Raw genomic sequence first — 16,631 nt, 5'->3', positions numbered from 1 at the left:
GAACATGCGAGGCTCGTTCAATTCTCCATAAACGGCCCGGGGAGGCAGGGCAGCCGAGCATCTATAGCGAGAAGCCAGGAATCCCAGGAGGCAGGTGCTCCGTTCCTCTCCTTTCTTTTAGTTCTCGCTTTCCAACGTCCAGCAGCCGGAGCACCGGGCGCCAACGCTGCAATGCCCCTTCGGAGCAACCCTGAGTGGGTCGGCTCCCTCCCGCCGCTTGCTGGCCCGGCTGCCTCTCGGACTGGGACCTCCCCTCACGACGACCGGCTGGACGCTACTCCGGAGCGCTCGTCGCGCGCGCTACTCCCTGGACCTGCCGCCGCTTCCCCCAAGTCAGTAGTACTGGAAGCCCATCCCACCCTCGGAGGGGTTAAGCACCGCCCACCTTGCCCTCCCCGCGCGCCTCTCTTCTCCTCGCCTCTTCTCTCTCTTCCCCCCCCCCCCCGCTGATTCTGTGTCTCTCTCTTTCTCTCTTTCACCCCGGCCCTTTCCTTTCCGTCCCTTGGCATTGCCACACAGCGGGCACGGCACCCTCGGCTTTCCAGTCAGCGACACCCCACCCCACCCCCACTTCGCGCGCGCGCAGGACTCTTCCCAACCGGCCGGGCGCTGGTGGTGGTAGCACCGTCTGTTCCCCGGTCGTGCCTGGGCTGCTGAGGCGAGCGAGCTAGGGGGGTGAAGAGCGAGCTAGAGAGACGACTCCCGGCCCTCGCGCGCCCGCGCACGCCCTCGCCCTCGCGCATACACACGCGCGCGCGAGTGAGGGAGAAGAGAGCGCTCTGGTGTCGTCCTCGGTGCCCTCTGCAGCCTCTTTCTTGCCGCCGCCGCCGCTGACGCCTTTCAGGGAAGCAGGAGGAGGAAGGTCTGCGCTCAGCCGAGGAAGGAGGAGCCCCGCAGCTACCGCCGCCAGGAAGAAAGAAGCCGAGCCAGGGACATTTGGAGGGAGCGGGAGAGCGCGCGCGCAAGGGAGAGCAAGCGAGAGAGAGAGAGGCTCTCCCCCCTCCCGCGCCTTCCTTTCTCCGTCTCCTTCTCTTTCCTCTCGCTCTCTCACCCCCCCCCTCCTTCCCCTCCCCTTGTCAAGTGCCCTCCCTCATCCCTGCGCTGCGGGCTCCCTTATTCCAGCTTCATGGGCAAAGTGTGGAAACAGCAGATGTACCCCCAGTACACCACCTACTACTACCCCCAGTATCTGCAGGCTAAGGTACGGTACTGCCGCCGGGCTGCTCTCCCTCTCTCCTCCGCCTTCTTCTTCTTCTTTTCCCTTGCCAGGGAAGGGCACAGGGGGGCGGCAGGGCAGGGCTGGGCTGCAGTTTTGCAGGCTTGCTAACTATAGCCGGGAAGGAGGAGGGAGGGAGGGAGGGGGCGCTCTGGGGGAAGGGGGAGGGGGAAGGCTCTTGGGGGTGGCATCAGGTTACAGTCACACACACACACACACACACACACACAAACAGAGGAAAGAGCCTGCAGCCCCTTTCCTGGCTCTGCCTATTCTCTGCTCCCTCTCAGGATATATATATTTGTGTGTGTTTGGGAGAGAAAGAAAGAAATGAGTGTCAGGCTTTCCCCTCTGAATCTGACTGGGTCACTGAACCGCAAGAGCTGCCTCTCTGTGCCCATCTCTTGCCTTGCTGCCATCTCCCAGGCTTCCCTCCTTTCTCATGTCTATCAGCGACTCTTGACCCTTCTCCTCCTCTGTTTTCTCCTTGTCTTCAGCTGTCTACTCTCTCCCCTCCTCTTCATCCCTCCCTATTTCCTCACTCTGTCTTCCTTCATCCAGGAAACATTCCTTCTTCTTTTCTTCTTCTTTTCTTTTCTTTTTTCTTTTTTTGCCTCCTCCTGAGATGTATCCTCAGCTGACAACCCTCTTTTCTCCCCTTCCACAATGTTAAATAGAGATCAGTGCAGGGATGGGCATTTCGCTGCCCCTGGGCTTTGGGGCTTCCCTTGGGGATTTAAGTGAAGCCTTCCCCATTTCCGCTCCTTCCATCTCTGTTTTGTGCAGTAACAAAATGGGATCAAGTTTAGCCAGCCCTCATCCCCATTCGGTTGCCTCCCCCCCCCCCCCCCGTTATAAGCACATTGTAACTTGCAACTGACCTTAAAGATACTTTCAAGTCTGGAAACAGCTGGATTGCAACTGAAAACCCTTTTTAAAATGACGGTCATGGTGTGCATTTGAAAGTTTGCTTTTAGAAATTTAAAATGTTAGCCAGACTGTTTAAAATACTGTTTAAAATGAAATCAGTTGTCAGTATCTGTGGTTTACATTTTAACGAAGCTCAGATTTATCTCTCATTTATCTCTCATCACTGGATGATGAGAGTCAGAGGAATCTCTTTCAGTGAAAGTACAGCACTCGAAGCTAGTTTGATTGCAGATGGATTTGTTGTTTGCTGTTTTGTTTTGTTTTTCTGTTCAAGTGCATTTGACATCTCTTGTTATGCTCATGTCTGTGACTATGGATGCCTGTGGAATCCCTAAGGCCAATCGGTACATCATGCTGCAAACTGGCAAATTCAGGGCTGGTTGCATCAACTGTCTGGAATATTTGGCATCCCAGATGTTCTCTAGCTACCAGCATTGCACACAATACACAAATTGTATCATATGTGAACTTTGGCAATCATTATACAGTAATGGATTTCTAGCTAACAGACCATCCAAAATGTGGTGAATGTGAAAATTCAGTTGTGAACATTGACAGTACTGTATTGGACAAATTGTCTTAAAACTTACATATAGGCAGGTGAATGTTGACAATCAATCACCTACTAATTTTTTGTGTGTGTCTATTTACATATGTTCTCAGAAATTAATTAAATTAATCTGAGACTTCTAGTGTTCACATGGGTATCCCCAAAGTCCACAAATCTTAGCATTTGTTTTATACAAACTAGAAGAGTTCACATGCTAGTTACCTAAATAGTATCTTGCTTCTCAGAGGGAAGCCACCTAAGCCTGTAAATTATAAAATGGAGCAGTGACCAGGCTGTGGCTAGTAGGCAAGAGTGCTGAGCCTATGATAAGAGAGAATGGGAAGGAACTCACACTTCTCCTAGCAACTATATTGGGAACCCTTGGCCTCCTGCTTTGAGAAACATGGATCTCTGAACTCTCTCTGGCTTGGTGTCTTTGGCAGCAGCAGTTTGAGCTTGGCAAATTCTTATCTGTTAGCAATCACATTATTTCACATCAAGTTGCTACAGATTAGCTGCATTTCATAAAAAGTAACCTCAAGTTGTTGTTGTCTTACTAAATGTATCAGCACTTTTGGATATTTTGAATTGAAACCATAGTAGGCTTTGGAATACTGTTGGTGCTTAGAAGCTCTGTGTCGACTCAGGTTTAAGCCAACGCATGCATATGAGACAACAGAATCATTTATTACCAAGTGTTATGGTTTATGACTGAAGTGCAACCTTCATTATTTCAGTAATGCAGAGTAGAAGCCTAAAGGGTTTGGTGTGTTTTTCTTTTCTGCACATAACAATATGAATAATAAATGAATGAGCTCAGGTGGGGGAAGCACGCTTTTGCACGGGAATATTTGCCTGAGCTTTTTTTTGTATGTTATTAATAATAGAGAAACAAAGCACACAATATTTTAATATAGCTAATGCAGTACCTCTTCCCTTTTTTGCCCTGTAAATAATTGAAGGGGGATGTGAGGGACAAGGGATATCGAGAAGTCCCTCCCCTCCTGAGTTCAAGCCCGTCCCCGAGCAAAGGGGAAAGCAGGGAGAGCTCCGATTCCAGTGGGGAAGCAGGAAGTCGTGTCCGAGGCTCAGGCAAGGTAAAGGAGCCAGGGTCCCAGGTGGGACAGGAAGGGGCAAGTAAGGGGGGAAGACCCATCCCCCCAACTCCAGAATTACGCAGGAAGAGGAGGGGCAAGAGGATGGGTCTGCCAAAGCTTTTGTGTTGGAGAAAGACGCGCCAAAAGCCATTAGGAGGTTCTGAAACCGACTGACAACATCGCTCCGTGTAAATAGCAATGACTTGAGCACTGTAAATACGCAGCACCAATAAAAGAATAAAATGCAGAGCTGCGTAGCGTCGTTACTCTGAAGTAGTCCACTCCGGCCACTGTGACAGCAACCTCCTAATCATTTTTGGGCTACTTTGGAGTTGCCGGGATGAGCGTGTCCGAGGCGGAGAAGTGGCGGCAGATCGCTGAGCAAGCCCAGCTAGAACTGCAACAGCTGTCGCTGCAGGCGCAGGGAGAATTGAAGGCAGCTAAAGAGGAGACTAAGAAGGTCCAGGACGACCGGCTACAACTTGCGGAACAGGTGAGAGAGCTCCAGGAAAAAGAGCAGCATTTAAGGGCGGTGGCGGTAGACCTCCAAAACAAGCTGGATGCAGAGAAAAACAAGGCGGGAGGGGCTCCCCAAGTCCAAGTGCTGCCAGGAAGGAGAGCAGGGACCCTTGTAAGCAAGTTCAATGGAGACCCGAAGGAGTTTCAGGGCTTTGAGACTGAGATCGTGTATGCTCTTGAGCTGCACCAGAATGAGTTCCCCGATGATGAGCACAGAGTAGCGTTTATTGTGGAACATCTCACCGGAGCAGCCAGGGAGTGGCTAAGACCATTAATCGCAACCAAGAATCCTTGCATGAAAAATGTCCAACAATTTCTAGAAGGTTTGAGGACGATGTATTCGTCCGATAGTCATTTGGACCAGACTAAGGAGGAACTGCATAATTTACGCCAAGGAAATATGACAGTTCGCGCATATTGGGCGAAATTCACCATGCTGGTGCACAGACTGGGGTGGGTTTTGGATTCGCCTCCCATGCAAGCTGCGTTTTACTTGGGTTTGAGCGAGGAGGTGAAGGATGAACTCTCGAGAGGTCCAAAGCCCAGTACTATGGATCAGCTGAGCAAAGCAGCTCTGGCGGTGGGGGTGAGGCAGGAATCCCGGTGGAACGACAAGCAAGCGACGCGCGCAAAGCGGGCTTGGTTCCCACGGTCGCAGGAGAAGCCACTCCCTCAACAACCCTTTCAAGCCACGCCTGGAGCCAGCCAGGACCAGGAGCCCATGCAGATTGATAGCGCGCGCGCGCGGGCTTTTCAAACCCCAGCGGCGCCAAGACGCAAGGAGGGAAGGGGCGGGAATTGCTTTCTCTGCAACTCACCCCAGCATCTCGTCAGGGACTGCCCACATCGCAGGGAGTGGCAAGGAAAGGCGGGAACGGTGGTGCCCTCCCCCACTGACGCAGCACCACAGCAGGGAAACGGGAAAGCCTGGCTGCAGGAGACAAGGGGCAGCAGCCAGGCACAGTCAGCAGACAACAGCCCCAGCCCGCCCACCCGCACGGAGAGGTGCAGAGCCAGCCCACCCCTCCCAGAGCAGGAGTGGTTCTAGAAGTGACGCTCACGCTCCCAAATGGCTATCCCCTGACGGTCCTCGCCTTAATTGACAGTGGGGCGTCCGCCAACTTCTTCTCGAGAAGCTTTGCAGAAGAGCACCAAATCCAGCTTTTGCAGTTGGATTTTCCTCTGCACGTGGCAACCATTGACGGCAGGGAGCTGCTGGGAGGGGCCATCACACATCAAACCCCCCCCATGAGAATGACGGTGGGAAGGCACTCAGAGACACTGGCGTTCAACGTCACCACCATCTCAGACCCCCCCATCGTCTTGGGCATGAGCTGGCTGGCGCGCCACGACCCCTCCATCAGTTGGCACCAGAGGTGCATCACGTTTGGGTCAGACTTTTGTCTGGAACATTGCATGCAGCACCAACCAGGGGAGGGGCCTCCGATAGCCACGGTGGCCACCATGCATATCAAAGGGGGTGAGGCAATACCCAAGCAGTACTGGGACCTGCAGGAGGTCTTCAGCGAAGCTGAGTCCGACCACCTACCCCCGCACAGGCCTTTTGACTGCCAGATCAACCTGGTGCCAGGGGCGACGATACCCCCAGCCAAGCTGTACGCCATGTCAGACCAGGAGCTGGAGGATCTGCGCGCTTTCATCGACAAGAACCTCAAGCGGGGGTTCATCAGAGAAAGCAAGGCAGCAGGGGGCAGCCCGGTCTTCTGGGTGGACAAGAAAGACACGCAACAGCGCCGCCTGGTGGTGGACTTTAGACGGCTGAATTCGGTGACAGAGCCAGTGGCTTTCCCCATGCCCAGAGTGGATGATCTCCTGACAGCGGCACGCAGGGGCAAGATTTTCACCAAGCTGGACCTAAGGGGGGCGTACAACTTGATCAGGATCCGGGAAGGAGATGAATGGAAAACCACGATGTTCACGCCTCTGGGCTCTTTTGAATATCTGGTGATGCCCTTCGGTTTGCAAGGGGGCTCAGCATGCTTCCAGGCCTTCATGCACCACGTCCTGGGGTCCCTCCTCTTCAGGAAATGCTTGGTCTTCCTAGATGACATCCTTATCTACTCGAATGACCCAGTGCAGCATGTGAAAGATGTCAGAGAGGTGTTGCAACGCCTGAAGGAGAACCACCTGTATGTGAAGCTGGAGAAGTGCAAGTTTCACACCAAAGAGGTGGACTTCCTGGGCTACAAGCTGTCAGACAAGGGGCTGGCGATGGACAAGGACAAGGTGCAGGCCATCCTGGACTGGCACAGCCCCAGGACGCGCAAAGATGCCCAACGCCTACTAGGCTTCGCTAACTTCTACAGGAAGTTCATCAAGAACTTCTCTCGCGTTACGGCTCCCATCACGGACTGCCTGAGAGGCAAGCAGAAGTTCAAGTGGACACCAGAGGCGCAAGCAGCGTTCGAAAGCCTCAAGAGAGTGTTCGCCTCAGACCAAAACCTGTTCCATGTGGTGCAGGACGCGCCCCTACGCATTGAGACAGATGCTTCGGAAAAAGCTGTGGGCGCGATTTTGTTGCAACTGGACGCCAACAGGGAGTGGAGACCCTGTGCCTTCTTCTCCAGGAAGCTGACACAGCCTGAACGCAACTACACAGTGTTTGATAGGGAACTTCTCGCGATCTACGCTGCGTTCCAGCACTGGCGACACTTCCTGGTGGGCGCAAAGCACCCCATCCAGGTGTGCACAGACCACAAGAACCTGGAGTTCTGGAGAACTGCCAGGGTACTCAACCAGCGGCAGATACGGTGGGCAGAGTTCTTCTCGAACTTCAACTTCTCCATCCACTACATACCGGGGGAGCAGAATGTCAGGGCGGATGCCCTCTCCCGCAAGCCAGAGTACATGGAGGAGGAGGCGCCACCAGCCCCAAGGCACATTTTCCCCCCGTCGGCATGGTCCTGCGGAGCAGCAGTGGTGAGCGAGGCAGAACTCACAGCACTGACGGCAGCGGATGAATTTGCCAACCGCATCTTCAGAGAACTGAGAGGGGGGAGGGAGCAGGCAAAAGACTTTGCAGAACGCAGAGGGCTGCTTTTCTACAAGGGTGCGCTGTACCTACCCACCACCCAGCTTCGACGTACGGTCCTCAAGCAGATGCACGACAACCCTACAGCGGGGCATTTTGGAAGGGACAAGACCACTCACCTAGTCATGAGACACTTCTGGTGGCCAGGGGTGCGGGAAGATGTTAGAGACTATGTAAGGGGCTGTACCACCTGCCAGCGGGCGAAGGTGGTCAGAGCAGCGCCACCAGGGTTGCTGGAGCCCTTAGCCACACCACACAGGCCGTGGGAAGTGGTGTCCATGGACTTCATCACAGATCTGCCTTCGTCCAGGGGTAAGACTGCAGTGTTGGTGGTGGTGGACCTCATGTCCAAAATGTGTCACTTTATACCGTGTGCCAGGGCAGTCTCGGCAGAAGAAACAGCCAAACTGTTTGTTGATCACATTTTCAGACTGCATGGATTACCTTTAAGGGTTATTTCGGATCGTGGCCGCCAATTTGTTTCCAGGTTCTGGCGGCGGCTCATGAACCTCCTGCAGGTGGAGGTCAGCTTGTCGACGGCTAGACACCCGCAGACCAACGGACAAGCGGAGAGGGTCAACGCCATTCTGCAGCAGTACCTGAGATGCTACGTCAGCCAGCGGCAAACGGACTGGGTGGATCGCTTGCCACTAGCAGAATTTGCCTACAACAATGCAGTGCACGTCTCCACAGGGGTGTCGCCTTTTAAGGCCAATTACGGGCGCGACCTCAGATCTTTCCCAGAGAGGGAGAGGGAGGAGGAGGAGGAGGAGGGCCCACAGGCTGAGGATTGGGCAGAGGAACTGGAGACGGTGCACCAGCAGCTCAGAGAACACTTGGAGAGGGCCAAGGAAGCGTACAAAAAGGGGGCAGATCGCCACAGGCGACAAGGGGAGGTCATCAGGGTGGGGGACAAGGTGTGGTTGTCCTCGGAGGGCCTTCCCACCAGAGGGAGGTGCAAAAAGCTGGCACCCAAATGGCTGGGCCCCTTCACGGTCACGCAACAGGTCAACCCGGTGGCATACAGGCTGGCACTGCCAGAGGACATGAGGGTGCATCCAGTGTTTCATAGATCGCTGCTGTCGCCGTACAGGGAAAGCAGCAGGCTCAGAGACAGCGAACAAACCCCCGAGGGAGGGGGGGAGAGGGAAAGCAGGGAGCAACTCAATGAGGCCACGGCCATCCTGGATTCAAGGTGGGGGGTGGGGGGCCTGGAGTACCTCATGGCATGGGAGGATGCTCCACCGTCCCAGAATGAATGGGTTCCCGCCAATCAGATACAGGAGGAATTCTTGGTGGAAGAATTTCACGCCCTCTTTCCCCACAGACCCAAGCCCTGGCACATGGAAAGGGAGGGGGAGGAGGAGGAGGCACGGGAGAACAGCTCACCATGGCGCTGGGAAGCGGAGTTTGAGGAACCAGAGGATGAGGTATGGGTGTCGCCAAGATCCACCCAGTCAGAGGAAGGAGCAGATTGGCAAAACATTTTTACCCCCACCAGCTCAGACGCCACGGACTTTTTGGGATTCCCGTCCTCCCAGGCGGAAGGGGGGGGCTCGCAGGACTGGGGGGAGGTGTTCACACCAACGGGCTCGGAGAGCACCGAGTTTTTGGGCTTCCAGTCGTCACCGACACATGGGGGGGGCCTGGGGAGGGGTGAAGGAGAGCTTGGGAGGGGGGTGGATGTGAGGGACAAGGGATATCGAGAAGTCCCTCCCCTCCTGAGTTCAAGCCCGTCCCCGAGCAAAGGGGAAAGCAGGGAGAGCTCCGATTCCAGTGGGGAAGCAGGAAGTCGTGTCCGAGGCTCAGGCAAGGTAAAGGAGCCAGGGTCCCAGGTGGGACAGGAAGGGGCAAGTAAGGGGGGAAGACCCATCCCCCCAACTCCAGAATTACGCAGGAAGAGGAGGGGCAAGAGGATGGGTCTGCCAAAGCTTTTGTGTTGGAGAAAGACGCGCCAAAAGCCATTAGGAGGTTCTGAAACCGACTGACAACATCGCTCCGTGTAAATAGCAATGACTTGAGCACTGTAAATACGCAGCACCAATAAAAGAATAAAATGCAGAGCTGCGTAGCGTCGTTACTCTGAAGTAGTCCACTCCGGCCACTGTGACAGGAGAGATAAACCGTAATAAGCTTGCACTTGTAATTAGGATATCAACTAGAGAAAAGCCTCAAGGACCATCTTCTGAAAGTATGCTTCCTGTATAAAGTATTTAATATTGATTTATTCTATAGTCAGTGACTTCTTCAAAACATGTCTTGCAGTTATTCCTATGAAATTATGGTCTGAAATCACATTAGTCTTTGTTTCATAAGGGAAGCTCACACGTCAATTTGACCTACATATATGAACTGCTAGATTTGATGATTATATCCAAATTTCCCGATTTAGTGACATCCTGCTCTTTGTTTTCTTTTTTCTTTTTTTTTGGGGGGGGGGAGGAGGGAGAAAATCAAAACAAATTATAGATGGTTCCAATTGAAAAAGGGCAGACAGCTACTGTACTTTGTATAATTCAGTGGAATAAGTAAGCAATTTCTTGTCTGTACATAAATCTGGTCAGGACATGTAGGCAAATTGTTTCCATACACAAAAGCTCATTTGCCCTGTAATTTAGCTTAAAAGCGCACACTCACCCAAATAGGTTTAAATACTCCAGTAGTTCAAGTGGCTTCAGGTTTTGTTACACGGCAGCAATAGAAGTGCTCCACAGGTTTTATATAGCACATTTAGATATAATGCGATATAATAGGATTTTCCTTTAAAGCAGATTTAAATAAAAATTACACAGCCATCAAAAGAAGTGAATTGACAGGCTACTGGAATTAGTTTAAAGATCCCCATCTTTAAGCTAGCAAAAATGTTCATTATAAAAATTTTTTTAAAAAACCACCCCAAATGGGGTTGTAAGGTCAAATATCCCTATATGATATTTTAATGACTGTAAATGAATTCATCAGATTCAAAATGCATGAAGCAATTTAAACGACCCAATCTTCATTTTTAATGTGTTCATTGCAGTTAGTCATGAAACATTCTCATTATTTCTGCAATATAGTCAAACGATGAAAGCACAGAGTAGTGCAAGTAGCTGTGATTCCACCTCTTTTCTCTTCTCCACATTTAGATGGTAAATTTTGTGGATCAAGGACACAATGACTCTTCCCAAAATAGAAAGAGCTATCATGTATAGAATAGGTTTTGAATAAGAATTACTATAAATAGAGACAATTTATTTTGTAATAAGTTATTGGGTAGGTTTCATAGGTGGTCATTAAGCCGAAGTTAAACTCTTTTAAGTACTACATATTTCCATGGGGAAAAACTAATATCTGTATCACTTAGCTTTGGCTGGACCCTGCCCATACCATTTTTATCCCTGCAGAATAAGTGATCTGGTTTTACAATGGAGACATGATTAGCAGGTGATAACTGCAACATTAAGGCTGTGTCCACATTCATATAAAACAGAGGCCATTTTAACATGCATATTTGCACAGCTGACCTGTTCTACTAAGCAAAAGTTGTAATACAATGCAAGTGCAGAAATACTGTCTCCTTGCATTTTGTTGAATTCAGAGCTTCACGACAGTGGCTAAACCAGGCACCCCCAAACTGCGGCCCTCCAGATGTTTTGGCCTACAACTCTCATGATCCCTAGCTAACAGGACCAGTGGTCAGGGATGATGGGAATTATAGTCCAAAACATCTGGAGGGCCGAAGTTTTGGGGATGCTTGGGCTAAACCATCTGGAATGCAGGCAAACACAATAGCTTTTTACCTAAAGTATTGACCTTGTTTCTTAATATAGCTTCTCCTGGTTGAAAGTATTACAAAATGTTGGCATGTGGTTTATGAAACTTTAATTTTGCCCTTATCTCCAGATCATGAATGGTACATAAACAAACTCTACTGGTTATGCTATAACATTTTGCTTTGAGAACACTTTAAATATAGTTGTTTGTTCCTATTAATGCTGTGAAGCACCTGATACCTGGAATAAGGAGGCACATTCAAACACAGTAACTTCAAATACAAACACTCTTCTTCTTTAGTGTGCTTGCTTGGTGGTATAATAAACTTTGGAACAGCAAGACTGAATTTTGTTCCAGAATTCCTATAAGAATGCACTTGTAGCATTTGAATGATATGTGCAAAATTCAAGAATTATTACACATGCAGCTTTGTGAGTTTGATGCTAGACCTATATTAAGATTTTTCCAAGGAAAACCCACAATTCATTTTAGTGGCTGGAAGCCCAACTGTATACCACAAATATTATTTGAATATGTTCCAACTGCAGCCATGTGCATACTATTTAAGTATTACAAAAATGGATATGGCCCTGTGATAACAGATTGTAAAGATACCAGAATGTATTTTTCTCTCATGGTCATTATTGTGGGTGGAGGTAGTGAAATAGCTATGTCAAGATATTATATATACCAGAATGAACAACAGTGGTTGACTTAGCCCAGGTTTGACCAACCTTTGTATATTGACAGCCTAAGCTGTATTCTATACAGTGGCCTGAAAAAAATAAGTGGATAAAACAAACAAATAAATAAACCAAATCCTCTTGTGGGTAGTTAGACCATGCAATCTTGGTTGATGATCCGTCCACCAAGAGAATGGTATTCAACCTGTTTTGGAAGGGGTTGCTGTCTTCCTAAAACACCAGGTTCACAGTTTTCAGGGACTTTCAAATCCCATTGAATAAGTGAATAAATGATATGCTCTACCTCAATTTAAGACATGCATATTTAGTTATTTAACATTGATGAAACTGACGGGCCTGAAAATGGAAGTCTGCTTTCTTAAAATGTTCTCCAAAACACTTCCTAAAATCTGAGACATTTTCAAAGTGTCAGTGTATGCAACTAAATAGCTACTAGGTTATCATGTATAATTTCCATAGCAAGCTGGCTTTGCTTATCCACAGTTCCCATAGTAGCGTAATATCCACTTTTCCATGATAAGAACTGCAAAAACCTAATTAGTGTCATGCAACAAGGGAATTCACAGACATACATTGATGGCAGCGTTCTCCAATGGCTCACTGTGTAAAGCACAGAGTTGGAAAGCAGCAGGTGGAAGAGGGGAATTGCCCCACTTTACATTTGCATACCTGCATATCTTTCTATACTATGCTTCAATACTGGTTTCAAGGCAAGTTTAGAAATACAGCAATACATTATGCAAGATTTTTAAAAAAAAAAAACAGTAAAGAGAGCAAATTCTAAGGTTAAGCAACATTTTGAACAAGGTGCTTCCTGTGAGTTAACAATGTTTAGGGAGCTGGTGTGTGCAAAAAGGTGTATATATTTCAATTTATGTGTAAAATCCTACTTCTACCTTACTCTTTAAAAGGGGAAGAAAACTGGCTTAGGATAAACGCCCTTTAATTTAAAAAAAGCTTCATTTTTGTTATTTTCCATCTCTAAATGTATTTATTTATTCTGTTAAAGAGAAATTATACTCTGGACTCCAATTGCAGGCACGACACTCAGGGTGATTTACAACACTGTAAAAACATTCTGAACATGTAGTTATAGTGGTCCTCCCCACCCCATCTTAGGTTAATAACAAAACAAAATTGTGAAACAAAGATGCTGTGCGAATGCAGCTTTTTTAAAGCTGGCTGTTGCATACTGTAAAATGAATATAGGATATAAATTATATCCTGCCTTTGGCCAGCCAAAACATAAAACTTGAGCTTCCCACACAACTGTCAGATTTGAAGTAACTAGACTACCAAGTTTTAGCCAAACTCTTTGGTTCTGGGAAGTGTTAGAGTGATAGGATTTCACAACAATGATGCCTAGTTCAGGACCACTTACCTCTGCATGGTATCTGTTTTCTTCTGTAAGGATGAATCAAACTTTCAGGCTAATCATAGTTTATTGTGAACGAGCAACTTGCTAAGTGCACACTGCTAAATCACTCCCACTTTGCTTATAACATTTGCACTAGTGGAGGAGCAAACCCAGAAGACTTAGCTTCTCATTATATCTAAACCAGGAAGAGTGATATATTGCTCTCTAGCAAGCCACGATGAGTAGCTGACCTTAAGCCATGGTTTGTTGTTGGCTAGCTGGTCATATGTGAATGTTATTTGGTGATTCCAAACAAATGTTGATTGTTATATCATATTAGTATGCAAAATCCATGTATCATTTTTTCTTAATTCGTTTTGGTAGGAAATTAAGAACTGCTAGGACATATTTTATCATTATGATATATAAACCAATAACGTTGATACAGGCCCAGATACAAGAGCCAGAAAACATATACATTGTAAGAGATTCAAGAAATTTATCATCCAGGACTGAATGGTTGAAAACAGCACTTCTCTGCTGTTTCTCTAGAAACTTGGAACAATTGAAATGATGCAGCTATAGGAGCTGACGGCCACCTATAATACTGCAAACACTTAGAACGGTCACACTGTACTTACGGGACCATCTCTCCCAGTATGCCCCACGGAGGACCTTAAGGTCCATGAACAGTAATACCTTAGAGATCCCGGGCCCGAAGGAAATCAGATTAGCCTCTACTACGGTAGAACCAGGGCTTCTCAACACTGGGCCTGACCTGGTGCAATGCTCTGTCTCCTGAGACCAGGGCCCTGCGGGACCTGATTTCTTTCCGCAGGGCCTGTAAGGCAGAGTTGTTCCACCTGGCATTTGGCCTGGAGCCAACCTAATTCCCTCCCCCATTTCCCCTTTCTTTTTCCCTTTTGTATTAGGCTGCATTTTTAATTTTTAATTTAATTTTGATGTATTTAGTCTTATTGTTTAGTTTTATTTTAACCAGTTGTTTTATATTTGGTGTTAGCCGCTCTGAGCCCGGCTTTGGCTGGGGAGGGCGGGGTATGAATAAAAAATTATTATTATTATTATTGTTATTATTATTATTATTATTAACTTAACATAAGCCATATTCACACCATACATCTGATACTACTTTAAACAGTCAATGTTTCCCCTAAAGAACTTTAGCAATGACTGTTTTAACCATTGTCCTTCGTAGACTTAATTCCGTCCCCCGAAGTAAATATTCCTCCTCATGGATAGGAATATTGTTTCCTCATTGAAAAAAAATAAAATGCTGTATAAAAGGCAAACCCCATTGGTAATATTACTCTGTTGCAGTGCAGGGAAACTTACGCATTTTCCTCAGTGGACACATAGCATTCGTAGTGTGTAGGGATTTGAATTTGAAGAATGACATGAGGAATAGATTACTGACCCCTTCAGTACCACAGAACAAAATCTGATAGAAATGTCAGGAGGGCTGACCATGGATCTTTTGTGTCTTTTCTACTTTGGTCCCCTAATATATCTTGTGTTATTCCTGTGATAAGTTTGAGAAAACAGGCATTGATTGTTCTTGGGTTGTTCTTTTATTTTAAATGAGACATTCAGTTCTATGTGAGCTCTCTCGATTTCATGTTGTTGTGGAGCTGCTCTACCCTTCTCACACGTCTTACGGAGCTATGAAGAGTGCTGTATCCATGATCTGAACCTGCATGTACAGCTTTAAGCTCCCTCTGGATGAATTTCCTATCCATGGTATGATGACTACACACTGGGGGACCTTAATGCAGCCTACCCCAAACTTGCTCCCCTCAATAAGTTTTGGACTACAATTCCCATCAGTCCCAGCTAGCATTTATTTCAAAGCAACCACACAGAGATCAGGCTTGAGTACAGCTAGCCAGCACACCAGTTCCATCCATCTTTCTATAATTCTGTCAATTATTATTATTATTGGGAGGGCGTTCCACAGGGAGGGTGCCACTACCAAGAAGGCCTTCTGCCTGGTTCCCTGTAACTTCATTTCTCACAGCGAGGGGACTGCCAGAAGACCCTCGGAGGAGGACCTCAGTGTCCCGGCTAAGCAATGGGGGTGGAGACGCTTCTTCAGGTATACTGACACCCTTCACCAACCTAGTATCCTCCAGATGTTTTGGACTACAAATCTTATCATCACTGGCCATTGACCATGCTGGCTGATGCTGATGGGAGTTGTAGTACAACAACATCTGGAAGACATCAGATTGGTGAAGGCAGCCTTTAGAGCTGGTGTAGTGCATTTTTATTTGTTTGTTTATTGAATTAATATACTGCCCTACACCCACAGGTCTCAGGGCGATTCACACAACCCCTCAAATTGGTTCTGGAGGGTAGATGAGAAATCCCAGAACAAATTGAGAGTGTGTGTGGAGGACTGAGGTGGTAGATTGTTCCATTGCATCAGGAGAAATCCTTGCACTGATATAACCGCAGTTCCCATTTATGGTATATGTTGACTTCGTGAACTTTTTCTCCCATTATCCTCTCAATTTTTATTGGGTTGTCTTGTAGTGTTTTTAAATGGTTTTTAATGCTTTAAATCAGGAACAACCTATCCTCTTAATGTAGAGAAAAAGTAAACTCCATGTAACTGAAGGGAACTTGGGCATAGCTGCCAAGTTATCCCTTTTTAAAAGGGATTTTCCCTTATGCTGAATAGGCCTCCTCGCGAGAAAAGGGAAAACTTGGCAGCTATGAACTTGGGATGCTTAAGATCCTGCTATAAGGATGGAAGCCCATGTTCTGAGTATGTTGGCTAGATAGCTGTATGTCTGGGTCTTGATGTTACATCACTATTAGCAGGCTGCAAGCACAGCAGGAGCACTAAATTGATATGGCCATTGATTACTATTCTAGAATTATATTTTTTTTCCTGTTTTATTTATATCTGAGAGATTGCTGGCCCTCTAGTCACAGTGATTTGAGGGAATAAATTTTATGGGAAATTTTCCAGGGCTTCGTTTTCATGCGGAACTTTTTTTGTTTGTTTCATAAATTCATTAGTAGCTATGAATCAATGCCAACTGCAAGGACAGCAATATGCAAATTTGGCAGTTTCAACGTTTTCAGCTTTGTTTTCTAAATACAAGTAAAATAAACCTGCTAAATTAGATCACTCTGTAGGCTCTGGACTCTAGAGTCTAGGGCCTATTTCATCTCACCACGGAATATATTTGCTCTGTCTGCTGCATAGTGTCTTGAGAAGGACTTCATGCCTAAATATAAGGGTAGAGGGAGACATGCTCCTTCAGCTACCTAGATCCCATGTTGTTTTGGGATTTCTAGGTCAATACCAGTACCTTCAATGCAGTCAGGACATTTATAGGCACCCAATGGTGTTATACGATCCCAGCTACTGCCCCAGGCAACATCCTCACAGCTGTATTTTGCATTAATTTTAGCATCCAG

The 16,631-nt window shown here is 47.5% G+C and overlaps 1 protein-coding gene across 2 annotated transcripts in view; it reads left to right on the top strand.

Moving 5' to 3' along the window:
* Positions 1-560: 560 nt before the first annotated feature.
* RBMS1 (RNA binding motif single stranded interacting protein 1) overlaps positions 561-16,631 on the top strand; it is a 121,598-nt gene continuing 105,527 nt past the window's right edge. The window contains exon 1 of one of the 2 annotated variants that reach the window (XM_035132434.2): positions 561-1,201. In XM_035132434.2, the coding sequence (XP_034988325.1) occupies positions 1,127-1,201 (75 nt within the window). In that variant the 5' untranslated portion in view covers positions 561-1,126. The remainder of the gene's footprint in view (positions 1,202-16,631) is intronic. The other variant, XM_035132425.2, reaches the window with a different exon arrangement.

The sequence above is a fragment of the Zootoca vivipara genome, chromosome 1, assembly GCF_963506605.1.
Source record: "Zootoca vivipara chromosome 1, rZooViv1.1, whole genome shotgun sequence".
Taxonomy (NCBI): domain Eukaryota; kingdom Metazoa; phylum Chordata; class Lepidosauria; order Squamata; family Lacertidae; genus Zootoca; species Zootoca vivipara.
The sequence above is the reverse complement of the archived record's forward strand: the minus strand, read 5'-3'. Positions and strand labels throughout refer to the sequence as shown.